The 16733-nt window shown below is 41.1% G+C and overlaps 1 protein-coding gene across 1 annotated transcript in view; it reads right to left on the bottom strand.

Moving 5' to 3' along the window:
- SCRN1 (secernin 1) overlaps positions 1 to 16733 on the bottom strand; it is a 65010-nt gene that overhangs the window by 30906 nt on the left and 17371 nt on the right. Inside the window, exon 2 of the mRNA XM_055314844.1 lies at positions 8344 to 8503. Within this exon, the coding sequence (XP_055170819.1) occupies positions 8344 to 8502 (159 nt within the window). The 5' untranslated portion in view covers position 8503. The remainder of the gene's footprint in view (positions 1 to 8343; positions 8504 to 16733) is intronic.

Here is a 16733-nt window from a genome sequence, read left to right on the forward strand (position 1 = left end):
GGGAAATATAAATAAATAAAAACTCACTTTCACTAAAAAAGGAAATAATGAAAACTTTAAACTTTAAAGGAAGGGGGGGCAGTGGAGGGGAGTGCTTTTTTTTTTTTAAAAAAAAAGCATTATGTGTCAAACCTGATTGACCATCAAGAATTCTGTCCCAACTGAGGGGTGAAATGACTGCCTGTAGGTGGAGGATGGGCTAAGTGGGAAGCAGGTGATGAGCATTAAGGAGGGCATGTGTTGGGAGGAGCACTGAGTGTTGTATGGAAGTGATGACTCACTAAATTCTACTCCTGAAACCAATACTACATTATATGATAACTAACTTGAATTTAAATTTAAAAAAAAAAGGAATTCTGTCTCCAAAAATTGGGATATAATTATTCTATGGGACACCAAGTATAAATCATGTCAACTTTAACTGAAATTCATTGTTTTCTGGAACAGCATTCTAATGTTGGATCCACTGTTTCCTAATTAGGAGATTCAACCAAATAAGAATACCCATCCTCAGTCATGTACACACGCGCACGCACATCACATGCACACACCACGCACTCACAGAACATCATAATCTGGGAAATTATCCATCTGCTTCCTTGACATTCCTAACTATAGGAAGGAGCAGGGCTTGAAAAAAAGATGAGATGAGTTCTGTGATGCACAGTGGTATGGCGTCCTCAGAGGGGAGAGGGCCTTTCACAAATAGATACTCATTTATCTATCCTACTCCGCATCCAAAATTGGTGTTGTGAAAAAAAAAATCAGCATCCACAAGAGAAAAACTGTAGAACATAAAATAAAATGCTCCAACTTTCCAACTGTGTGGCTAAACAAAAATGTGCACTATAATCTTAGAAACTGGGAAATTCTGCTAAAGGATCCTATCTTACTCTTCCAGTCTCAAGCAGAGAACTTGCCGTAGAGTCGATGATGGATGGACAGAATGAAGAAAGGAGGAAGGGTGGGTGAGCGGACAACTTGGAAGGGAAGGCCTCCTGGAAGGATGGGCCAGCTGGAGGGGGAGGTGGGTCAGTGGATGAGTAATCAGGATGACTTTTAGCACAGAGTTAGTCCCAGAAAATGAATTCCCAGAACCTCAAAACTCAAGGATGAGGCTTCTAGGGAAACTGCAGAATATGTTAAGTTTAAAATGTCATGAAATGGCTGAGAAATAGATGTGGTTTTATGGGAACTTCTCACTTCTCATAGTTTAGAAAAATAATTTCTGTATGCTAATGAGAGCTTTTGTGAAAGTTACATGATAGTTGTTGTAGATCATAACCCCAGCTATGGAAAAGTAATGGATATAACTGCAAGGAAACTATAGGGGTAGGAGTAAATTTGAAAAGCAGATTTAGAACCATATGCTACAGAAAGGAGTTTGGGAACTGAGACCAGGAGTCATAGAATCTCTCAACACTAGCCAATTCCTTAAAAAAAAAAAAAAGAAGAAAGAAAGAAAGAAAGAAAGAAAGAAAGAAAGAAAGAAAGAAAGAAAAGAAGAGAAAAATTAACTGTTTTCATAATGTTCTCCTTAGAGTTTACAAAGTACTTCCAAATATCAGATCCCATGTGCTTCACAAAAAAACTCTGTAAGGCAGACACAGTGGGTGTTATCTCCCACTGGCAAATGAGTAAACTGACTCTCAAAGAGGCTCAAAGATCCAAGGTGCGGGAAACAGGGAAGGCAAGACTGGAAGCCAGGACCCCTGCATCTGGGGCCAGACTCATTCCACTGGTTTCAGGCAATTGTAAATTTCAATTGATTTATAAAGGCAGAACAAGCATAAAGTGCTACATGTTCACAGAAGGACGGCAGGCTAGGGGTGGCTCAGTCAGTTAAATCTCCGACTCTTGGTTTTGGCTCAGGTCATGATCTCATGGGTCATGAGACTGAGCCCCGCATCAGGCTCTGCACTCAGCAGGGAGTCTGCTTGAAGATACACTCCCTCTGCCTCTCCCCCTACTTGAGTTCTCATTCTCTATCTCTCTCTCTCTATCTCTCTCTCTCTAAAATAAATGAAAAGCTCTTTAAAAAAAATAGGGGCAGGCTAGAGGGAGGTGGAGACATGGCTTTTGGGCTTTGAAGGAAACATAAGAGTCTATCAAGTAGATGTGAAGAGGGGAGAGCAAGGACATTCTTAGCAAAGGATGGAATTAGCAAAAGCACAGAGAAATGCAAGTGTGTTATTTGTTAAAGAAATGAGGAGCAACCAGTTTAGTGTAGCTGGAGCCTATGGTACAGCTGGGAGAGGAAAACTAAGAATTAGGATCGAAAAGTAAGCAAGAAATTATACAACACTTATAGAGGGCAATTAGTACAAAAACTTTACCCCATGACCCAGCGATCCTGGAAGTGTATCTAGCGACTACACCCACACATGTGCAGAATGATTCATGTACAAGGTCCTCAAGGCTGACTTTCTGGACTAGCAAACAGCCCCAGTGTCTACCAACAGGGGACTGACTATAAATTATGGTATATCTCCATAATGGACCACCGTGCATCTGTAAAAAATAATAATAAGGACAATCTCTGTGTACAGATGTAAAAAATCTTTAAAAAATATTATTAAACAAAAAAATTATAAACCTTTTCTGTAAGTTTGAAATTTTATATTTAAAAAATCAAGTTTCAGGGGTACCTGGGTGGCTCAGTAAGTTAAACATCTACCTTTGGCTCACATCATGATCTCAGGGTCCTGGAACTGAGCCCCTGCTAAGCAGGGAGCCTGCTTCTCCCTCTCCTCCCTGCTTGTGCTCTCTCCTGCTATCTCTGTCTCTCTCTCAAATAAATAAAAATCAAGTTTCAGAATAGTATATATAATGTGCTACTTTCATGAAAAAAGTGAGAAATAAGGCTAAGTATTCATATTTGTATTTGCATAAAACACTAGAAGGGTGTGCAAGAAATGAATAAAAAAGGCTATATGGGATGGGAATCAGAGTGAATAGCAATGAGGAGGAGTAAGATTACTCATCACGGCAAACCTTTTTAATATTACTTAATCTTTGAACCACATGAATATATATTACCTACTCAAAATGTAAAATTACATTAAAAAAGCATCTTTACTTTTCAAAGTATCCCAAATGAGTTAAAAAACTATGTCCATACAAAAACTTGCACATAGAAGGGGAACAGGGCTAGAAAGGAAAACAAAATAAAATGAAACAAAACAAAACCCAAAAAAACCCTGCACACAAATGTTTATAGTAACTTTGTTCATAACTGCCAAATCTTGGAAGCAACCAAGACATCCTTCAATACGTGAATGGAAAACTAAACTGTGGTCCATTCAGACAATGGGATCTTTTTCAACACTAAAAAGAAATACACTTTCAAGCCCAGAAAGACATGGGTGAACTTTGAAAACATACTACTAAGTGAAAGTAGCCAGTTTGAAAAGGCTACATGCTGTAGGATTCCAACTACACAACATTCTGGAAAAAGGCAAAAACTATAGACAGTGAAAAGATGAGTGGTTCCCAGGGGTTAGGAAGAGATAAATGAATAGGCGGAGCACAGAGGTTTTTTGGGCAGAGAAAGTATTATGTATGATAATTTAGTGGTGGATACATGTCTTTATATACAGCTGTCAAAACCCATTAGAATATACAACACAGAAAGTGAACCCTAATGTAAAAGATGGACTTTAGTTAATAATGAGATACCAGGGCAGTCCTGGTGGCCCAGCGGTTTAGTGCCGCCTTCAGCCCGGAGTGTGATCCTGAAGTCCCAGGATCAAGTCCCACGGGTTGGGCTCCCTGCATGGAGCCTGCTTCTGCCTCTGTCTCTGCCTCTCTCTCTGTGTCTCTCATGAATAAATAAATAAAATCTTTAAAAAATAAAAATAAAAAAATAATAATGTACCAATGCTGGCTCATGGATTATAACAAATGTACCACAGTGGGCACCTGGGTGGCTCAGCAGTTGAGCATCTGCTTTGGCTCAGGTCATAATCCTGGGGTCCTGGGATAGAGTCCCACATCAGGCTCCCTGCACGGAGCCTGCTTCTCCCTCTGCCTGTGTCTCTGCTTCTCTGTGTGTGTGTCTCTCATGAATAAATAAATAAATAAATCTTTAAAAACAAAACAAAACCAAAAAAAACCCATGAATGTATCACATGAATGCAACATGCTAATAACAGATAAAGTTGGGAGGTAGGAGGGTGAAGGGTTATACGAGAACTCTCTGTACTTTCTGTTTTTCTGTAAACATTAAACTATGCTGAGAAAAAAAAAGTGAAGTGTATCAATTTAAAAGAAAAGAAAGGGAAAGTGAGCCCAGTGCCAGTCTGGAAGAGTTCCAAACGGCATACAGATCAGCCCGGACTCTCATCCTGTAAACACAACCGTTTTTAAACAAGGCAGTGACAGAGTTGTGCTCTGAAAATTCCTACAAGCTGAAGAACCTACGAAAAAGAAAGCCATGGACCAACAAGCGGATGATAGAAGGGGGATGCGGGCGGGTCTGAACAAGGTGGGGTGCCGGGCAGTACAAGAGAATGCAGCAGCAGAAGTCACAGGACTTGGGAACAGCTGTACCTGTGCATCTAGGGATGTGTGTGAAAAATGAGGGTCAAAGTTGCCCTCTGGTTTCTAGATTAAACTATGCGGCAGACAATGGTGCTGACAGAGGAAGAACAACAAATGAGATGGGGAAAATGCATTTAGTTTTTGGTCTGTGATGTTATTTTATTACCTGGAGAATATGGATGTGGAAACGTACAGAGGCAGCTCCAAACACGGGGGGGCAACTCAGAAAGGATGTCAGGTTGCCTTAGAAACTAATTCTGGTATGTATCAAGCTGCACTTACTTATGTGAGGGGACATCATATAACCTCCAGCATAGGTGAGTGATAACATACCAGGGGTTAGGGACGCCTGGGTGGCTCAGTGGTTGAGCGCCTGCCTTCAGTTCAGGTCATGATCCCAGGGTCCTGGTATCAAGTCCCACATCAGGCTCCCCACAGGAAGTCTGCTTCTCCCTCTGCCTATGTCTCTGCCTCTCTCTGTCTCTTATGAATAAATAAAATCTTAAAAAAAAAACATACCATGGGTGAACAAGTGAAAGAAATCTAGTCTATAATCTGATTGTACCTCTGAAAGTAAAATATTGAGTTATTGAGCCTATCCCTCCCAAAAGAAATCAAATTTTCCTAAAATATCTATTTCAGACATATTTATAAAGTGGCTTCTGTGTGATGCTGTGGTTACTATGGCTACTAACAAGTGACCTCAAAGTGTAGTGGTGTGAAACAACCATTTCTTATGTGCATGCACTCAATGGGTCAGGAATTTGGACAGGGCGCCACAGAGATGGCATGTCTCCAATCCACAGTGTCTGAGGCCTGGAATCATCTGAAGGGCCATTCACTCACACATCTGGCAGTAGTTGACATTGGTTGTTGGCTAGAGGGACTTTGGTTCCTCTCCATGTGGGTCCCTCCCTGTGTTCTTCATATGTTGGTTTGGGTTCCTTCCAGCACAGTGCCTGGTTTTTTAGGACCCAGGCCCCAGGGTAAGAGACTACACGTCAAATTCCTTTATGAATTTGACGTGTAGCCCTGGAGGTTGCATGGCATCACTTCTACCAGGTGACACTGGTCAGAGCAAACACATGCCCTCACCAAGATCCATGGCAGGGGTAGGGGGCATAAACCTCATCTCTCCCTGGAGGAGTGTTCATCACACTGTAAGGAGTACATGTAGGATGGGATTTGGTGCAGCTATCTTTGGGAAATTAAATCTGCCCACATGAAAATCGAAGTATTATTTTAGTCTGCATGACTCCTTGAGAAAAAGAAACACTGAGGGAAGACAGACAGGGAAAGTCAAAACGACTCAAACCTGCAAACTTCATCCATGCCCAGCACACTCTGTTCCAGGAAGAGAGAAACATTCAAATCCAAACAACACGAACATTCAACATTAATAAATATCCATTTAAAACCTAGCGTGAGGGCAGCCCAGGTGGCTCAGCAGTTTAGCGCCACCTTTGGTCCAGGGTGGGATCCTGGAGACCCGGGATGGAGTCCCTTGTCGTGCTCCCTGCATGGAGCCTGCTTCTCCCTCTGCCTCTCTCTCTCTCACTCTCTGTATCTCCAATAAATAAATAAAATCTTAAAAAAGAAAAAAAGAAAACCTAGCATAAATAAATAAATACATACATACATAAATAAATTAATTAAATAAAACCAAACCTAGCGTGATCACCAGAGACCCTAGCACTCTTCTCTGCCTATACAAAAGAAAAGTCCTGAAGTTTAGGGGTTTGGACCCAGTTAGTGAGGCAACACGAGAGGTGAGTGGTTCTGTTGAAAGTCCTGTGGGAGACAATCTGCCACTGCCCGAGCCACACACAATCCGTGCCAACTGGGGCTTCGTGCTGCCTGGGAGCACTTCACTGCCCCTGTTCAATTCACATAACATACCCCCCTATAGAATTCTGTGCTACTTAGTTGCTTTTAAAGCATTGAAACAGATAAAGAAAATAAAACACACATTGATGAATACCCATTTAAAACCTAACACAACTACTAGAAAAAGTCAGTTTGTTTTATAAAGCATAGAACACCAAATAGTAGAGGTTTATGTCCGTGGAAGGAGCACACTGATTTACCTGCCCCAACTTTTTTTCTCTAAATTCTTCATCCTTTAAAGAACAACTACCATTTAAACACACATACGCGCACACGCGCACACACTCACACACAAATAAATACACCATAATCAAGAAGTTTATTTTATGAATACAAAGATGGTTCGATTTATCACATAAATTCAAAGGAAAAAAATCAAGTGATTATCTCCATATCACTCGGGGTAAAAAAAGGTTTAATAAAATTTAACACCTATTCCTGAAGGCTTTTTTAACCACTAAAAATAAAAATTGGTGTATATTTTTTGACATGACAAAACTATATGAGTTTCAGTCCTAAAGCCAACATCTGAGTGACTGAAGAAGCACTAGGGGCTGCTCCACTGGAGTCAAGAACAGAGAAAGATAACCACTCTTACCACTAAATATTAACACTGAATCTAAGCTATCAGCCAAGAAAATAGATATAAGAACAATCAGACTATCTCTGTTTGCAGCTGTTGATAACAATAAACCGGGAAAACCAAGAGAATCAATGATAAAAGCTGACCAACGAATGAAAGAACTGAGTAAAGTCGCAGATTGTAAAATTGATACAAATGAGCCATCATGAAAGTCTGACAGTAGTACTCTCTGGGAATATGGAGAAACAGGCATTGTTATGCTGCTAGTAGAAAGGCAAACGTGCACTACCCATGTGAGGAAATTTGATAAAATCCCAAAAACCTACATTTACTCTGTGACCCAACAATCCCATTTTAGCTACCTATCCCAAAGGAAGACTGACAAAAAACTGATTTTTAAGCCCTCAAAATAGTAACTGATGGATAATTTTTTGACATGATTAAATACAGAAACCAGAGCAGATATTGTGACAGATACACTAGGCTGTTATTCCCATCAAAACACAACAAAATATTTTAATAACAAAAGACTGGAAAGCAACCTAAATGTCTAGCAATGTGGGACTGATTAAACCATGATATATCCATAGAATGGAACACTCTACAGCTCTACATGAGAAATGAAGACTACCTCTATTTACCATATGGAACAATCTCTAAGATATGTTTGAAGTTGAAAAAGGTGAAGTGGAGAAAAGTGTATGTGGCATGCTACCATTCATCTAAGAAAGAAAAGGAACTGGGATAAATGTGTGTGTGTGTGTGTGTGTGTGTGTGTGTGTGCAATATGTTACATACATAGGTAATTTTTTAAAGATTTTATTTATTCATGAGAGAGGCAGAGACAGAGAGAGAGAAGCAGGCTCCTCGAAGGGAGCTGGATGCAGGACTCAATCCCCAGACCCAGGATCAATGCCCTGAGTGGAAGGCAGATGCTAAACCGCTGAGCCACCCAGGTGTCCCGACATAGGTATTTTAAAGGGAAGGACAAACCAAAAAACCTTTCAAAACATGGAAAAAGCAAGTAGAGGAAATGAGACAAAATTAGGTACCAGACTTCTATGAATACACCTTATTTTATACATTTGACTTTGGAATCATGTAAATATTTTACTTAATTATAAAACAGGACCATAGCAACAAATGTAGTATCATTCTCCATGTGATCCTGTTTTTAAGGCCATGAACAAACCTTCGTGGGAACAGGAATCCACAGAACCAACAGGACAGTTCGGACCGGTGAGCAGGTTTAAGGAAAGGTGTGCTGGGCAAAGTCGGAGGAAGGAAGGCAATGAGTGCCCAGGAGAGATTGTGTGTGACACAGGACTCACCTCGACCTTGCTCCCGGGTTCATGATCCGCAGCCGAGAAATACATGACCTCCTGTACTTCATCCCTGGGCCGGGCCGAATTTTTCCCAAACACCACCAGACCGTCCTTAGCACGTGGTGGGAAGGCCACAAAACAGTAACTTGGAGGAGCGACGGCCATCCTGCAAAGAGAGAGAATGCCAGAGATGGACTGGAAGCAGCCCGAACGGGGAACATTCCAATAGTGAGTCCTTCAAACACATTTTACCAAAAAATCGTTTTCGTGTTGCACTGTGTGCAGCGAGCTCATTAAGAGATCCCGGCTGGCACATGAAGGTAGGGCGCCCGGAGTAGAATTACGGAGCCACCGAGACCAGATAGCGCTTAGCACTCCGTGGGATTAAACGAGCGCAGATTTGCAGCAAACTGCAGTCAGGGGCAGCCAAAAAAGCAATGACACAAGAGAAAGGGAAGGAGGTTACCGTTCCCCGGCAGAAAACACAAACAGACTGCAATCTGTCGCAGTAATAGAAAAATAAATAAATACAAATAAATATACCCGTAACAGTGCGTTACACAAGTGTGTCAGGTCTAGGGTTGTGTGGCTTCCACCTAATGGATTTTGGGGTGGTGATGGGGAAATGGGTCTAGAGAGAAAGTGAAAGATACTCCTCCTATTTTATATATTTTTACTCTACCTCAATGACCGAACACTCAGGGAAGTCATGGTTTTCGTCCAACCTCTCCAGTGCTCCTGGGCTGGCTTGTTCTCTTCGACCTGGCCACTGAGCTTCCTCGCTGCTTCATTCCTCTTTTCTCACTTTATGCTGCTTTCTCTCTGGGAAAGCTCAACCCTGCCCAGTGGTCACTCATGTGCCCATGACCTACACATTCAATCCCAGCGCAGTCCTCTCCTTGAGCTCTCCACCCATACACTCAAATGCCTTCCTGATACCCAAAGCTGATTTCATCTTCTTCTTCCTCAAACATCCGAAACTCAAAAAACTATCCTTATCATCCATGTCTCTATTACCCAGGATACCACTAAATTCCAGCTGGAGAGCTGACCTTCTAAATCTCTCTGGAAACTATCTACTTGCCCCAACTCCACTATCACCACTGTGCACCACACCATCATGTGGCTTGGATCCCCACGGTAGTCTCCTAAGGGGTTACCGCATAACCACTATTATTCCCCCTCCAAAACACTGGCACACGCCAGCCAAAGTGATCTTCTTAAAAGGAAGATTTGATCACAGCAATCATGTCAGTCTGTTTAAAATCTTTCAGAAGTTTCCCATGGTTCTTGAAATAAAGACCAAAATCTTTTTTTTTAAAGAATTTATTTATTCATGAGAGACACAGAGAGAGAGTCAGAGATGCAGGCAGAGGGAGAAGTAGGCTCCATCCAGGGAACCCGATGTGGGATTCGATCCTGGGTCTCTAGGATCACGCCGTGGACTGAAGGCGGCGCTAAACCGCTGAGCCACTGGGGCTGCCCTAAAGACCAAAATCTGATCAGGCTTGTGCTCCCCCCTGCCTCACTTCATGCCACTCTCCATTCTGCTCTCTCAACCCCAGCACACAGGCCTTTTTCCAGACCCTCTGATTCCCCCAGGGCCTTTGCACGTGCTTCACCCTCATTCCCGATCACTCCTCTCTCTGCTCCCTATGTCAAAACCATTTTCCTAGTTACTTCTACTCCTTCACGTACAAGCTCAGACGTCAAATTTACATCACTGTATTATATGCTCTCATAGAATCCCACCCTTTTCCTTTATAGCAAATCTCAATCTGAAATATTTATGTAATGATTTTCTTACCAACAATCAATATTGGTCTTTCACCCCAAGTCTAAGCAACATGAAGCAGGGAGGGTACCAATGTATCTTTGTACACTACTGTAAACCCAGCTGGACACAAGGTCTTCGGCAGAGTAGATTTTCAAAAAATTACAAACAACTGCTCTTTTCTTCTTTCTTTTTTTTTAATTTTTTTTATTTATTTATGATAGTCATACAGTGAGAGAGAGAGAGAGAGAGAGAGAGAGAGAGAGAGAGGCAGAGACACAAGCAGGCTCCATGCACCGGGAGTCCGACGTGGGACTCGATCCCGGATCTCCAGGATCGCGCCCTGGGCCAAAGGCAGGCGCCAAACCGCTGCGCCACCCAGGGATCCCTCTTTTCTTCTTTCTTAAAACTGAAGCCAAGCATACCTCTGTACCTGGCTAGAATGCCCTCCCCTTAGTTTGTCCATATCCTTTAGGATCTGATTCAAAATCCCTTTCTTTTAGAACATCTTCTATAAAGGACTCTCATTTTCTCAGCATCCACGAGTATTAAAACATCCAGTTTTAGGGTGATGTGCATTTGTTTCTTGTAAATGTGCCGCTTTAAATATTTCAAATAAAGATCCCTGAGGGCAAGTGCCAGGCCAACCAACTACATCAGCCCCTTTCCCAATCCCCTATTATGGGCACTCAACAAACATTATCTATTAACCCAACTATCATATTTGTGTCATCAATTATCCAATTTAGATGTGTTTTATTTTATGATCCCAAAATATAAGCAAGAAGGAAAACAATGTTCTCAGCAAAGCCACTGGGATTCAAAACTCAGCTGTACCACCTACTATATACTGTGTGACCTTGAGCAAGTCATTTCACCTCTCTGGGCCTAGGTTTTCTCTTCCGCAAATGTTTGGCCCCAGCCCCTAAGTTTATTAACAGTATCAAATGACATGATGCTTGAGAACATATTTTGCAAAATGTAGAGGATACATAAGTATAAGATATTTTATTTGGGTTTTGACTGCTCAAACAGAGCAGCATCTCAACATTTCTACAAGGCAAGCCAACCAAAACCAACTCACTCATAAGTGCAGTAATTATCAAATCACAGAGGCAGCAACATTCTGAGTTTGGAACCATCTTTATGAGGGACCATGTTGCTATGTCTGCATCCAGGCTGCTTCACATTAGTCTATATATGCACACCCTGGGCTGGCAGAGATTGTGAAGCGGGGAAGCCCAGAGCTCTGAAAACAATTCCTCCCCTACTCCTGGCTCAGAAAAATCTCCCCACCCCCTTTGGTGAGAAAGAAAAAGCAGGAAGATAAACTCCAGTGCCTTCTCCTATTATCTTTTCCTATTTCCACAAAAACTCCATTATCTTCAGACTTGAGGTGTAGGAAGTGATAAACCAAGACTCTGTATGTGGAAGAAACATCTAGAATAATAAGATAAAATGCACTAATAGTGAGTTCCTAGAATCTGAGGGTGGGAAGAATTGCTGGCTGAGACAGATAAAGTGAAAATCCAGAAGATAAGGTGGAGAAAGGGTACATTCACCTGTGTTTGTATGCCTCATATATGTGTTATGACTTCCCTTCGTTCTCCATCACTGGGTCATTTCAAAAGTGCTGGTGTCTCATCTATGAGCAGAACCTTACTTTATTTGGTCCTTAAAAAAACTAGCAATCCACTAGTCTTACATTTATGAGACTCATCCATAGAAAATAAATAAAACTTGCAGGGTTTTTGACTAGCACCTTTTCTATTTTTCAGCCAGGACATCCACTTGGCTAGGAAGTCCTATAAATCACATGACCATGGCATGGATGTAGGCAATAGAAGCCCAGGGCTATATGGGCCCAGAGAGGCTGACTTTTCCACTGAATCTTGCGAAAGACTGGGAATACCAGAAGGGAGTAGAATTGTAATGTCTGTTTTTTTTTTTAATGCTAAATGAACCAGGAAACTGTGTAACACATCCAATAGCAAACTAGCTAAGGATAATTGTCCACTCATTTCTCCTGGATCACCATTCTAGACACTGACTAGCCTCAGAATGGACCTAGCTGAATCCTTTCCTACTCTCTAGATCAGTGCTATCCAAAAGAACTTTCTACATTGATGGAAGTATTCTATCTCCACTGTCCAATATGGTGGCCATCAGCCTCATGTGGCAATTAAAGTATAGTTAGTGTAATTAAGGACCTAAATTTTTATTACAAACTTAAATTAGTTTAAATTTAAATAGCCACACATGGCTAGTAGGAATGCTATTGGACAGAGCAGCATTACAAATTCCCAATAAACCCAGAAATGAAGATTTTCTCATGAAGCCTTCCAATAATCCCCGAAGAGCTTCTTTGTGAAGCCTTCCACATATTTTAAAGACAAAATACACTACCATCCATATAAACTGGATTAGCAAAGAGGAGATAGTACTTCCAAAAAGCTGAAAACAAATGTTAGGAAGTAGCTACTAACTCACTGGGTGGACTGAGTTTAAATAATTTCTCCAAAAGCTTAAGGTAATCATAGCCCTGGACACCAATTCCACTTCCCTTGATGTGAGTCTCATACTCCTAACCCTCATACACCATGAGCATGTTCCCCTCATCAGTGCCTGGAAATCTTGTGGGTATCTCTCCAGTCAATTCCACTCTTTACCTCCTAAATGAACTTTTGAGACCTTCACTTCTCTCCAACTACCTCCTCTAAGCAGACATCTCACCTCCTCCTACACAAAGAAGAGATGATCAGGGGAGGGAGACTGTTTCAGAGACATGTAAGCAGCTCTGAAGGCCCTGAGGCTGGAGGAATGGCAAGGAGCCAATAAATCAGAAAGCCAGGGCAGCTGAGGCCAGAGAGAATGGGGAAGACGCTGGACAAGCAGCTAGACAGGCCAGTCCACATTAAACCTTGCTGACCACAGCAAAGATTTTAGTGTCTATGCCATGATAGACATGGAGGTCTATCCCAATGGAGGCTTTTAAGCCATGTGTTAGGTAGGAAGTGGAGCCAGTGCTCCCAAACAACTTTTCAAATTAGTTGGCTGTGATGGAGAAGAGCTAGCTCATTAGATATAAATGAAGGGATCAACAAGTAAGTCTATTTCTATGTATCTATCCTAAGGAATGATCAGGAACACTGACAAGTCTTATGCACAAAAATGCTCATCACGGTGGTATTTATAAAGGTGGAAAACTGAAACTTAATTGTCCAGCATCAGAGAAATAGCTTAAAAATTCATGCTACATCGATGCTATAAAAGCATTAAAAATGTTTGTGAAGAATTTTTAATTGCACAGAGAAATGGCTGAGGAGGAAGATCCAAAATAAATTACTCTAATTATGTAAAAATACATATAGAAAAGACTAGAAGGAAATGTGTCCAAAATATTAACAGCAGTAGCCTGACCACTGAATTTTTCCTAATTTCTTCATATCTTCTTTTAATTTCCGATTGCCCTACAAGTATTTGTACTTACATAAACACAAGAGTGATTTTTTAAAAATAAGCCTAATGGATAGTACCAATTTGGAAATTGTATTTTTTTATTATTTTTTAAGGTTTATTTATTTGAGAGAGAGAGAGAGAGATCACGGGGATGGGCTGAGGGAGACCAGAGAGAGAATCCTCCAGCAGACTCCCTGCTATGCATGGACCCTGACTTGGGACTCAATCCCTGAGATTATGACCTGAGCTGAAATCAAAAGTTGAACACTCAAACAACTGAGTCAGCCAGGCCCCTGGAATTTTAAAGAAAACACTTTGCTCTACTTCTACATCCCGACACATCTAAAATTTCAAAACTGGAAAATTCTTATGAGTTACAGTTAGGATGACATTTTTTTATGGAGGTATAATTAACATACATTAAATTAGCTTCAGGTGCACAACAAAATGATTCAATATTTGGATACACTGCAAAATGATCAGTCTAATAAGTCTAGTCAGTGTCTATCACCACAGTTACAGAATTTTTTTGCTTGTGATGAGAACTTTTAAGATCTACTCCCTTAACAAGTTTCAGATATGTAATACAGTATCATTAACTATAGTTGCTGTCCCTGACATCCCCAGGACTTATTTAATATTTTGGTAAACTGTACGTTTGTTGTCTTTTGGCCACCTTCAGCCATTTTGTCCATCCTTCATTCCCAAGGATGAATATTTTTTATTATGCAGCATTATTATACTTATTCTGATACTTTCTTCTCCTTTTTTCTACAGCTTGCCTAATTCAGAGTTGCTCAAAGAGCACACAAATTTTCATTACTATTATTCACACAAATAGTGGGCAGGCCTCTTACAGTTGTCTCCTCGGTTAAGGTGAAAGGAAAAACAGGCCCTTAAGAAAGCCAATTCTCTCCTGACTTTGAGATGAAATGTTTCTGAAAGTGATTCAGGAAACTCGATTTTGTTCCTATTATCTGTCAACATACTAGTTAACATACCAGTTACACTATAAAAGAAAAAAAATCTGACAAGTTGACTCATCTACATACTGTATAAAACATGCATTTTAAAATCTTTGCAAGAGATTTATAAACCATTAAATTGGCCATGCATGACACCAGAAACTAAGATTTTTTTTCTTCCTCCTCCCTCAATAACTTTATATAGTATAGTATATATATGTGTGTGATGTGATATTACCCTTCACAAAGAAAAGTAAACTAAAATTCAATGCACTCCCAATCACACATGCTAATACAGAAATTTACTGCATGGGGGCACCTGAGTGGCTCAGTGACTGAGCTTCTTTCTGCCTTTGGCTCAAGGTCGTGACCCTGGGGGTCCTGGTATGGAGTCCCACCTCAGGCTCCCATTGCAGAGCCTGCTTCTCCCTCTGCCTGTGTCTCTGCCTTTCTCTCTGTATCCCTCATGAATAAATAAATAAAATCTTAAAAAAAAAAAAAAAGAAAGAAATCTTCTGTATGAAAAAGTATTGTTTATTTGGCTTTGGAAAACACAGTACAACCATTTGATAATGGATTCTATCATAATACTCTCTACTTAAACCAATGGACAGAACTCACTTAGAAGCAAAGCCATGATCAAAGGTTTTTTAAAAAACTTGCTTGTTTTGGGGGCACCTGGCTGGTTCTGTCTCTTGAGTGCCTGTCTTTTGCTTGGGTCATGATCTCAGGGTCCAGCCATGAGTCAGGCTTCTTGCTCCCTGTAGGGAGCCTGATGTGGGACTCGGTCCCAGGACCCCAGGATCTCGACCTAAGCCAAAGGCAGATGCTCAACTACTGAGCCACCCACCCAGGTGCTCCAAAAACTTGCTTGTTTTGATTTGTAAGCCATTTTTGGAGTCATGGGGACCCAAGGAGGGGATGGGGGGCAGCACTACATCCCAGGCCTGAATAGCTAAAGCTATTCCAGGAATAGCTTGGTATAGCTAAAACTGTGTTTTCCAAACTGTATGTTGTGGCCCTTTTGAGGGTTACAAAATCAATTTAGTGCATGGGATCAGTGTTTGGGTTTTTTTGTTTTGTTTTTTTTTTGTTGTTGTTGTTTTTAAATTTTTATTTATTTATGATAGTCACAGAGAGAGAGAGAGGCAGAGACATAGGCAGAGGGAGAAGCAGGCTCCATGCACCGGGAGCCCGACGTGGGATTTGATCCTGGGTCTCCAGGATCGCGCCCTGGGCCAAAGGCAGGCGCTAAACCGCTGCGCCACCCAGGGATCCCTGGGATCAGTGTTTTGAATAGGCAAGCATTTTTTTTAAATAAAAGAATGTATGCATCACACTTAAGAAGGTTAAGTGTTGTTCCAAGGAACTTTAAGTTCGGGTATAGATACACACAAAGTGTGTGTATGCCCTGGGTTGAGATACAACATTTCTCTTACCGTGGGCCTCAAGCAAAAAATCTTTAAAAGCAACAGCTTCGAGGGTAGGTCTACCAAATAAGGCTTCTTTGTGATAAATACCAATTAGGATTCTTGCCAAGTTAGCGATAAACTGGATAGTTCCAATTAATGAAACACTCTTATTCAACTCCCATAGATGGTTAAACTGACAGGCATTTCCTGAGATGTACTCAATAAGAATATTTTAAAGTACATTTATCTGTAATCTGTACTGTGTATTTTCTCAAACTGCATTATTTTTCTTGCTCCATGATGCTGGAAGATTTAGGGCTGGGATAAGGATGGGAGTTGCAATTATTAAAACATCAGGTAGCCGGTACTATTTGGGGGCAGGGGGCAGGGAGGAATCAGATTATTCATTAGCTGTAATGGTGAGAAAAAAACAGCTAGTACTTTCCTTCTCCCAGCCCCTGTCTCCAGCACTTGTCTGTATAAACCACCCATCTGCTTTTAGATGAGCCCTGTCCAAGAGAAATTTCTGCAATAATGAAAATGTTCTGTGTCTGTGCTGTCCAATATGATGGCCACTGGCCACATGGGGCTACTGAGTACTTGAAATATGGCTAGTGCACATCCGGAGCTGAATTTTTAATTAATTTAAACCTAAATAGTGCTTATTATACTAAGTGAAATAAACCAATCACACCAAAGCAAATACTGTATAATCTCACCTGTAAGAGGCTTCTGGAGTAGTCAATTCATACACAGGGACAGGAAGTAGAAAGGTGGCTGCCAGCG

This window comes from Nyctereutes procyonoides, unplaced genomic scaffold (genome assembly GCF_905146905.1).
Source record: "Nyctereutes procyonoides isolate TBG_1078 unplaced genomic scaffold, NYPRO_anot_genome, whole genome shotgun sequence".
Taxonomy (NCBI): Eukaryota; Metazoa; Chordata; class Mammalia; order Carnivora; family Canidae; genus Nyctereutes; species Nyctereutes procyonoides.